This window comes from Morone saxatilis, unplaced genomic scaffold (genome assembly GCF_004916995.1).
Source record: "Morone saxatilis isolate NCDOM2014 unplaced genomic scaffold, NCSU_SB_2.0 Contig8, whole genome shotgun sequence".
Classification (NCBI taxonomy): Eukaryota; Metazoa; Chordata; class Actinopteri; family Moronidae; genus Morone; species Morone saxatilis.
Genome location: NW_023340257.1, coordinates 15,916,568 through 15,927,688, shown reverse-complemented (window position 1 = coordinate 15,927,688; position 11,121 = coordinate 15,916,568). Strand labels below are relative to the sequence as shown.

General features: G+C 45.2%; 1 protein-coding gene across 1 annotated transcript in view; it reads left to right on the top strand.

Annotated features, from left to right (window-relative positions):
* The first annotated feature begins 4,292 nt into the window (after positions 1–4,292).
* Positions 4,293–11,121, top strand: part of arhgap35a (Rho GTPase activating protein 35a) — a 21,316-nt gene continuing 14,487 nt past the window's right edge. Inside the window, 1 exon segment of the mRNA XM_035679945.1 lies at positions 4,293–8,137. Coding sequence (XP_035535838.1) covers positions 4,403–8,137 — 3,735 coding nt within the window. The 5' untranslated portion in view covers positions 4,293–4,402.

Below are 11,121 nucleotides of genomic sequence, written 5' to 3'. Positions count from 1 at the left end.
ATGCCCTGAACTGCGCGTCACACAATAAATACAATCCAAATCAAAAATACACATCAACCCGACCCGGTGACCGACCGAAAATCGGACACGCCCCTCGCTTGCTTAACTTCCTGAAACTCCACCAGGTGTCGGAAGCCCATTTTGCATCCGTTCATCGTCACATCAATTAAGCACTAACCTTACGGGCTTACTGTCAACTGCAGCCAAGTCGCAAAAAAGACGTGATCTAGCTACAGTCCCAAATTCATCTTTAAGCTCGCTAAAAAACTGCACCATCTGACTACAGTACATATTCCCATGAACACTAACCTTGGGGGTCTCTTCGGAGTGTGCTCGAAAAATCAAAGACTCATCAATCCTCTATGCACGTGTTTCGTTGTTTTCCACTATGTTCACGTCTCCGTGCGCGTTTTCAATGGTTTGTTCCGTTTAACAACCTCCGCGGATATGGCCACGGTGCGCATTATGCATTGTAAATAGTCAGTTAATTAGTAATATCAAAAGATCGAAATCGTAATCGAAACGGTGGAATCTGTGGGAGAATCGTGGACACCCCCTAACTCCCTTAGCTTTACCCTCTTCCCTTTGCCTCTATAATGAAGGAATGCCCAAGCCAACCCTGGAAGGCTGACATGGTTCTCCTCCCACCATGGGCCAGTGAACCCCAGCCTCTTCCCTGCTTGCCCTTGTGTAGCGAACGTTTTTATGATGAACTGCTCCACGCCTGTCCGCCCTACGCCATTAGCTTTTCCAGGCACCTGCACTCTACACCCTACAAGATGCATCCATCTTCCATTGGCTTCTCTTGTCCTTTGGAAACAGTCAGCTGAACCTACGACAAGGTGCTGTTCCAGTCATGGCAAGAGATTTGTTTTTGGACTGTTTTGGGGAAAAAGCACAGGGAAAAATTAGATGTGGGTATTTGGGGTAGTCCCTCTCTTTGTTAAATGCCTGTTTGTGATTAAGGCCAGGGAAGAGAGTGACTGTTGAAACGGGTTGGACCCTGTCCCTCAGCTACTCATCCAGAACCCTAAACCACGCCCCCGGCCCTCTCCCCCTATAGGGGAATTCCAATGTGGCTTCACAGTGACGCAGGCCACCTGCGACCTCTTCTCCATTCCCCCTCATATCCCATTCTTTCTCTATAACCAATCTCGTCCGTGTGCACAGACTTTCACCCACTGTCTCCCTCCCCCAACTGCCTTACACTCCTTCCGTGCATCTCTTCCACCCACCTCCCTACTCGCCTCTCCCCTCGTCCTTTTCTGCTTTACCCCTCATGTTCCAAGGTCAGAGGCAGATGCTAGATGCACGGGCCCTAACCCCACATCTCTGCCCTCCCAGCCCCCTCAACACACCCCTAGGCCACGAGACACGTGGGTATGTGGTTTGGAAACCATGCGCACCCGACACACACACAGGCCCTCACGTGGATGATCACCAGGATGTTACGTGAGTGTGTGTGTGTGTGTGTGTGTGTGTGTGTGTGTACATGGATGTGTGCAGTTATGTGTACGCTCATATAGGTCATTTGTACTAATGTGGGTGTACGCCACACTTATCTGTATGTAACACCCTCTGTCAGCTCAGTAGGCAGCTACTTCAAGCATGTCACAACAGTTCACTCTGTGCAGAGGTGCAGCTCACATCAACCTTTTGCAATAGCAGAGCTCACAAACCTACCTGAAATCCCTTTTAGTTGACCTCCAAAATGAAGCAATTTACAATACAGTAAAGGAAATTTGCCCCACACAATTGTAATAACACAAAATTAAAATTATAGCTATTACTAAGGAACTGTCCTAACTCCCCTATACGTATTTATTGGTGAATTTTAATGTCTCTGGTCAGTGGGTAGCACAGGAGGGAACCATGTAGTTGAATATGATGATTAGCAGGCTGGAAACATGTTCTGTTTAGTCAGTGAACCACATCAAGGGCCAACAGGTCATGTTTTTAGTGGCTGATTGTAGTCGAGGCTGTCTGCTTTGTAATATGAACATGATTGGGTCAGGGCACAGGTGCACTTTTAACCTCCTGATTCTTGCTCTATAGATGCCACACCTGCAGCTCTTCTCATCTAGTCAAGGCTGCATATACTGCACTGTTTTCCAACTCAATGTTTTCAGACTTAATACAGATGTGGGTGTAGACAATATAAATCTTATTATAGACTGGTGTACAAACAAACACACACACGTGCACGCACACACATCCACAAGAAGCTGCCCAATTTCTTTGCAAACGTAAAATGGGGTGTGACAAAACAGCATTATAATGAATGCTGTTTTGATGCCCAGGCCTACAAATCTTGTTCTCCAGATGTAAGAAAACATGTTTGTTAGTTACAGACCCCAACAAATGTCACATCATCATGATTTTAATCATTTTTGTAATATAAAAATATTTTTTCAGTGGAAATGAAAGATGGTCATCACTACCATGATAAGAACAATCAAAAAATCATATTGCAAAATCTAAACAATCTGATTTTTTCTACTATATTGTGCAGCCCTAGTATGCAGTAATACTTACAAAGGGCCCAGAAAGAGAAGAGAAGAACATGAATTAACCATAATTCCCAGGCCACATACCTATACGAGTGTATCGACCAGCAGGTCTGGCTGAGCACAACACACACCACACCTTAATTTTACATGGACTGAGTCTATTTCTTGGTGCCTTGATACATTTTTCATTAATGTTTCCCCTACAAATATTAAAACACAAGACATTCTTTTAGAAACTGATTCATTTTCCTATGGCTGGCACTTGGTTATACACCTGCTGAAGCACTGGGGGGGTCTTGCCTCTGTAATGTTATTTCACAGCCTGATTGGAATTTGCTTTAGTGAAACGAAGGGTTTCAAAGCTTTGACGTAACTGTCAGCTTTGAACTTCGATTAGTGATACTCAGCTTTCAAATAAAACTCGGAAATATACAGTATGTGCTGTAGTTAATACATGGCACGTGTGAGGTTGCTTTTTTATCTACAATGTGTTTCACTGTAGTGAGTTTTTTACTCCTCCTACCGCTTCCTTTTCATTGTCTACCCCCGGTGTAGTGCAGTGTTGGACTTTGAAGTTCTTCTTTGCGCATCCCCCAGTTCTCTGTTGTTTTCTGTCTGACAAACTCAATTCAGCAGCAATGAAGGCTTTGTCTGCTTTTGTGCTCTCTGTCAAAAGAGCTATTCATGATTAATAGTGGTTTTAATGTCTGTTTTACTACATTAACGCCTCAGTTATGACAAGGAGGGGGTGGTCTTATACTGCAAGCCTGTGTGCTCGCTGTCTAGAAAGATTTTTGTTCCTTACAAATTGTGCTGTCAAAAAGGGCTATTCCATAAAGAGCATCTCCAATCCCTCATCCTCTCTCTCCCTCTTTCTCTCTCTCCCGTTATTGTTGTCTGATCTACTGATGGAATAAATTATACAGAGATTGTCCAGCCAACTAAGCCTCTATGTATGTTCCTAGGTGCATGTGCTATTTCTTGACAGCACCACACCAATTTGTTGCTGTAGGTAAATATGTTGAGACATTAGTGATGGTACATCAGCCAACTCTGATCTGTTTGCAGAGTGCTGTTTGGTGAATAACATAGGGAAACATGTTTTTGATGGAGACAAGTCAGCCAACAGGCAGTGCAGCCTTTTAAAATGCAGATGGCTTTCCCTAGTTGGCCAATTAGTAACTTTAGCTCTGGAACACTTATCTGCTTTCATCTTCTTGTGTGTGTCTTTCAGTTGGGGTGCAGGGAGCTTAGTGAGCCTGTTTTTACAAGTGTGTGGTAGTGCATGTGTTTGTGTGCACATTGTGTCTGTTTTCTGCGATAGTAAAAACCCCACATTAACTTTATTCTACTGCTGCTGGCAGCGAGACTACCAACCATACTGTTAGATGTCAGATAATAAGCCAAAACACATATCGAGTCTCAACGAACATAGAAAGGAATTGTGGAAGGCACCACTGTTAGCAGTGCAGTCCTGGCAGTATAAAAATTAAATGTTTTAAATGGGAAACATTGCCTTTTACTGAGCTACAGCTGGGTTAAGTAAGGTGCAGCATTCCAGCAGCTTTGCTACTGACCTCAATCTTTTCAGGAAACATTCAGTGGAGAAATAGGATCAAAGATTAAACAATATTAACAGCACATAGGCACACAGTAGGAATTTATATGAGAGACACAATAGCTCTCTAATAATAAAGCCACTGGAATGCTTTTTTTTTTTCTGTATTTCTCTAGATTAATTATATCTCCCCATTTTCTTTCTCTCTCTATCATGCAGGGCCAGACCCCAGCCCAGTGAGCTCCCCTTGCATGGAAACCATCCTTCCTCGGAAGCCTTCTCCTCTCCCTAGAGCTATCAGCCAGCATGGCAGGATGAGCCTCTGCCAGCGATAATGATGGCCAAAAAGCAAGATGTCCGGGCACCCACCTACAACCTGGTCGTGGTTGGGCTGTCCGGCACGGAGAAGGAGAAAGGCCAGTGTGGTGTGGGCAAGTCCTGCCTGTGTAACCGCTTCGTCCGGCCAAGTGCAGATGACTTCTACTTAGACCATACCTCTGTTCTCAGTACCAGTGACTTTGGAGGCCGTGTGGTGAACAATGACCACTTCTTGTTCTGGGGAGAGGCTGGACGGACGATGGAGGAAGGGCCAGAATGCCGTATGAATGTTGTGGAGCAGACAGAGTTCATTGATGATCAGACATTCCAGCCCCACCGAAGTACGGCACTCCAGCCTTACATCAAGAGGGCAGCTTCAAACAAGCTGGCTTCGGCTGAGAAGCTGATGTACTTTTGCACAGATCAGCTGGGGCTGGAGCAGGACTTTGAGCAGAAACAGATGCCAGAAGGCAAACTTATGGTGGATGGCTTCTTACTCTGTGTGGATGTTAGCAGGGGTATGAACCGTAGCTTTGAGGACCAGATGAAGTTTGTTACCAACCTGTACAACCAGCTAGCCAAAACAAAGAAACCTGTGGTACTGGTTCTCACCAAATGTGATGAAGGAGTTGAGCGCTATATTAAAGACTCACACACCTTTGCCCTAGCCAAGAAGAACCTACAGGTGGTAGAAACATCAGCACGCTCAAATGTCAATGTTGACCTAGCCTTTCTTACACTGGTTCAGCTAATAGACAAGGGTAGGGGTAAGCCCAAAATTATCCCTTACTTCGAGGCACTGAAACAGCAGAGTCAACAGATTGCCTCAGCCAAAGACCACTATGAGTGGCTGGTCAACCGAATTGTGAAGAACCACAATGAGACATGGCCCACTGTCAGTCGCCGCATGCAGTCAGCCCCTGAGTACAAGGACTATGTTTTCCTTGAGGGGACAGCTAAAGCCAAGAAGCTCTTTCAGCAGCATGTGCATAGACTTAAACAAGACCATATAGAGAGACGTAGGAAGGCCTATCTTAGTACACTACCACAGGCCTTGTCTATACTGTTACCAGAGTTGGACGAAATAGACCACCTAAGCTGGTCTGGAGTTCAGAAAGTCCTGGAGACAAAGAGAGATTTCTCACAATGGTTTGTAGTGCTAGATGACACCCCTTGGGAGACCACATCACACATTGATAACATGGAGGATGATCGAATCCCCCAGGACCTCCTGGAGACCCCTGCAGCTGAAACTATCTATGAGACCCACTTGGAGCAGCTAAGGAATGAGCGCAAACGGGCTGGGATGCGATGGGACTTTAAGGAGAAGCTAAGTGTCTCTCCTTTTATCACACCAGGGAAACCCTGGGAGGAGGCCCGAAGCTTCATAATGAACGAAGACTTCTACCAGTGGCTGGATGAGGCTGAATATCTGGATATCTACAACAAACACCAGAAGGAAATCATTGACCGAGCCAAAGAGGACTTTCAGGAACTGCTTCTTGAATACTCTGAGCTCTTCTATGAACTTGAAGTGGATGCAAAGCCAAGTAAAGAGAAAATGGGAGCCATTCAGGAAGTGTTGGGTGAGGAACAAAGGTTTAAAGCCCTCCAGAAGCTGCAGGCAGAAAGGGATGCTCTGGTATTAAAACATATCCACTTTGTCTACCACCCTACAAAGGACACCTGCCCCAACAGCCCCCACTGTGTAGACAGTAAGATAGAGCAGATACTGGCCTCCAAATTCCCTACCCGCTACCCATCATCAGACAGTTCAAGACTGGATGGAGGGAGGGCTGAACGGATAAATCTTGTCATCCTCGGGAAAGATGGGCTAGCCAGAGAGATGGCAAATGAGATACGGGCCTTGTGCACCAGTGACGACCGGTACGTGCTAGATGGAAAGATGTATGAGTTAGCCCTTCGTCCCATAGAAGGCAACGTACGCCTGCCAGTCAATTCATTCCACACACCAACCTTTACACCCCATGGTTGTCTGTGTTTGTACAACTCCAAGGAATCCCTCTCCTATGTTGTTGAGAGTTTAGAAAAGATTAGGGAGTCAACTATAAGCAGAAGGGAAAGGGAAAACAGCTTAGCCCAACTCCCGCTGTCCCTCCTTCTGGTCACCAAGCGGGGGGTGGGGTCCATAGGGGACATTGGGGGGGAGACAGCTCAGACTCTTATCCAACAAGGGCAGCATGTGGCTGGAAAGCTACAGTGTGCTTACCTAGACCCTGCCTCTCCAGGCATGGGCTATGGACGCAATGTCAATGAGAAGCAGATCAACCAGATGCTGAAGGGCCTCTTAGAATCACGGAGAAGCATAGGGAGTAGTTCCCCTACCTTACCCCCTCCATCGTCTGCCTTCAGAGACTCTCAGTCCCAGCCAATGCTAGAGGCAGACCTGAGGATAGTCATGTGCCTGATGTGTGGAGACACATACGACCTAGACCAACTCCTTGCTCCCTTCTTGTTACCCCAGCATTGTCGTCCTGCCTCCAGCCTCAGCAGTGGTACCTCCGTTTTGCTGGATTTCAGTATAGGAGGTCAGAGGCAGAATATTGAGCTGTCACTGCTCTCCTTCCATTCCTCATTCTCCCTTCGCAAGACCAGGCTGGTCCATGGCTACATTGCAGTCTACTCTGCTCGCCGCAAGGCCTCTATGGAGACATTATGTGCTTTCCTGTGTGAGGTCCAAGACATCATCCCAGTCCAGTTGTTAGCAGTAGGGGAGAGTCAGATGGAGCTCTCAGATTCTGAGTCAGCTAAGGAGCAGGTCAGTCAGGGAGAGGAACTGGCCCATGAAATAGAGGCTAGATTTAACACAGTAATATGTGGCCATGGTGGGGTGGTTGGGGGGCTTCATAAGATAGACCTTTTCCAACCCTTCCTCAAGGAGGTGGTAGAGAAGCGCACTATTGTGGAGGCCACACACATGTATGATAATGTGGCTGAGGCATGTACCAATGAGAGCATCAGCCCTCGCTGTGGCTCCCCTAGTCCAGTTAACACTCTTATGGACTCAGAGGATGATATCGACCCATCACCACCTTACCCTTGCCTGAGAGAGGATGGCAGTCTCAGTTCCCACCTGGGAAGCTTCAAGCTGCCAGATCTAGATTCAAGTGACACCTTCTCTGTCATTTCCGAGCTTAGCACCTTTGAGAGCAAGCTGAATAACAAGGTTCCTCCACAAGTGAAGCCCAAGCCTGTCCGTAAAGTTAACCTAGGCCCCTACATGGACCAGCAGGGTGGCACCAACCGCCGCTCTTTGCCCCAAGCTGTCACCTGGGCACCGGGTAGCGATGGTGGCTATGACCCCTCAGACTATGCAGAACCCATGGATGCTGTGAGCAAACCCCGACCCACAGAAGAGGAGAATATTTACTCGGTCCCCCATGACAGCACACAGGGCAAGATTATCACCATCCGCAACGCCAACAAAGGTCACTCCAACGGGAGTGCTGGGGGGAATGGATCGGACAGTGAGGCTGATAGCAGCTCACTGGAGCGCAGGAGAAAGTTGTCTGCCATTGGGGTAAAGCCTAAGCTGTACAGAGACAGATCCAAACGGCTCGGCAAGTTCAGCAGTTTTAGGACAAGCTTCTCTATTGGCAGTGATGATGAGATGGGGGGTCCACCCAAGGCTAGCCAGGAAGAGGGAGGAGCCCAAAAGGACAGCTCCATCGAGGAAAGTGAGGACCCCAAAAGGAGAAATATTCTTAAGAGCCTGCGCAGAAATACAAAGGTTAGTGTTTGTGCAACCATCTGTTTTAGTTAAATATGAGTGACATATGGGTTAAATATGCAAATATGTCTCAACTAGGTTAAGTGACAAAAAGTGAAAATTTGAATTTAATTTGTTGATGTAACTATTCCCAAACACTGCAGTCCAGTGTTTTTCTTTAAACACCCACAGCCCAAGTACATCACTTATTGAAGATTGAGCATTTTCTCAAACACAACTAAGTGAAAAGGACCATAACCTTATAAATATTTAGACTGGGAAAGTGGAAATGCATTTTTCAAGCAAAACACTTAAATACACTGTAAATTGTATCTAATGACTATCTAAGCAATACAGAACGTGGTTCACTTAAACCACTTTTTCTGCAGTACGTATGCATATGTATTTGTTTATGGACAGAATGGATGAAATCCTCTGTATAATTAGTTATTGGCTGAGATTCAACACCTGTTTGCTTTGGTGGATAACTGTTTATTATTTGTTTATTACTAAAGTTGAGGAGTAACTAATAAGTTCAATATAATCACTCTACTTTCTGCAGCTTAGTTCAGTGGAAGCATGACATACTGTAGGAGTTCCTCTGAAAGCATGTCTTAAATGTTTTTTCGTGACCGCGCGGTGAAAGCTTGCTAAACTAGCCAGATCATCAGAGGAAAAAGAGACAAACTCCAGTCACTGAACTTCTATACCAGACGGCTGAAACTCTTAATGAGTAGGGACAGAGCCACGGTATACACAGTGCTACTTTATCTGTTTGTGCGCATGTGTGTGTGTGTCTGCTGGGTTGCATCAGGTTTCCCATTATATGAGAGCCGGCATAATAATGTTTGACATTCATTCATTCATTCATTAACCAAGATTTTTTACGCAACTCTTCTTGCTATAGCGGTACATGAAGAGAAATCAAAACTAATGTTATATCACAGCATATTAGCTGTAATAATTCCAGCTGTTCAGGAACAGATAGTGCTAACAGGCAACAAAAAAAATCTAAACACTAAAAAAAAAAAAAAACCTTTTTGCCTTCTTACAATTTACATGCTGATTGTGCAATCAACTTGCTTTCAGCCTCACTTGTCGTATGGCTACACATTGTTTAAATCTTAGTGCATCTGCCATTAGTGATCTAGTGATTGACATCAGCATCATGTAGTAACTGCAGTGTTGTTTACTGTTCACTGTTGTGGTACTGCAGTGAAGTATGTGCCAACACTGGGCAACTTGTTCTTAACTTCTTGACTCCAATTCTTCACAGTCCGTTTGGTTTTCTTTGCTTCCTTCCGTTCATTCTTTCATATTCACAGTGTTTGTCTTCGCTTCTTGCTTATTCATGCTTTCTGCTTCTCACATTCCTGTCACACTCTTTCTCTCTCACTCCCGATTATGTTCTCCTCATATCTCTCTTCGTTTCTATTTTTTATGCTTTTTTGCACACACACACTCTCGTCCTTCACTTGTTTCCATAACCTCTGTCTACCCCTCTTCTGTTCATTTCGGTGCTTGTCTCTCACACGTGTTGTGGTGATAGTTTTGACCTTACACTGTTAGGCTTATCAGCTTGGTATGCTGTTCATTCACACTCATGGCTTGGTACAAAAGTGCCAGCTGAATAGGAGTTACAGCTGCTTATGTTGTGCTTGTGTGTCTGTGATAATTACCATGCCTGTCAGTAGCGTGGAACAGGAGGGGGATGATTAATGTTTTCACACACTCAGCTGTGATGTCCAAGTACCTGTGTGAAGGCTGTCTTCTCACATAGCTCCTAACTGCCAAAACTAAATTAATTCCTTTGTGCACTAACTGACTTAGCTCATATTGTACTCATAGGTATACATATTGCACTCATAGGTATTTGTCTTTTTGACAGCCCAGTTCAAGCCCAATGTTAGCAAGCATACAAACTCCAGTAGCTTTGACTTTTACCCGACCCTGTGCTCAGATCCTGCCCTCTCAGGGGGGCAAGAGGGAAGGGGGATCAATAAAGTATCACATACAAAAAATTAAACTTAGATCAGTGTCGTCATCATTAGTCTAATTAGTGCCTCTGATTTGTGCCCTACAGCAGGTCTGGGATCTGGATGCTTGCATTACAAGCCATTATGGCTTAATTGTGGTTGTAACAAAGTTATCAAGTTCCATCACCGTTTTCTAAGCCACTGTCTCAAAGATAAGAGTCCATTTTAAATGTGGTGCAACCTGAAATCCCCTCCGGATAACTGACATGTTATTGAGTTATTTAGTCATCTCATGGAGATCTATTGTATAGCAGTGACTCGGGGTTGGTATAAAACCAGCCGTTCCTGTTAGTGACTTGTCAGGGTTAACACAAAGCCAGATTTTCAGTAGGTTTTAGGCTGAAGGTTTAAGTTTCTGCAGTGTAAACACTTTCCTGGTCAGAGCCTTAGGCTACTGTACCACTCAGTCATAACGAGTATGGAACGAATAATTGAAACTAGACTCTGAGCCCATTTTAAAACCCACTTTACCTCAGGCAATGACCAACTGTGTCTCTGTCCCGCCTGCCCTCCCTCAGTGAGAGGCCGGAAACGTTTCCTCTCTCTCCTGCAGCTTTTTTCAAAACTCCTCAGCCAGCAAGAGGAATGCTTCAAATTCCTCAGTCACCTAGTTCCAGTCTAGTGTCCTCATACAAGAAATAAAAAGGAAGGAGGCAATCAAAGGAAAGGAGAAAATACAACCACAGAACAACAATTAAACACAGCCGGAGAGAAATAAGTTATGATAGAACTGAAAGGTCTTTTTTTCCCCCATATTGCGGCTTTGTGTTTCAGCGTGCTGTGTATGTAAACGCTCACCATGATGTCTGTATGTTATTATTAAGGATGTGTTTTGTTTGTCTTTTGTGGTAGAGGTCTGTTTTGTCTTCTCAGCGCTGGCAACATATCCTGTCTCAGTCAGCAACTAAAGTAGTGGCCAGAAGGCAAAACTGCAGGGGGAGAAGACAGTGGGTGGAGGAGGAGGAGGAG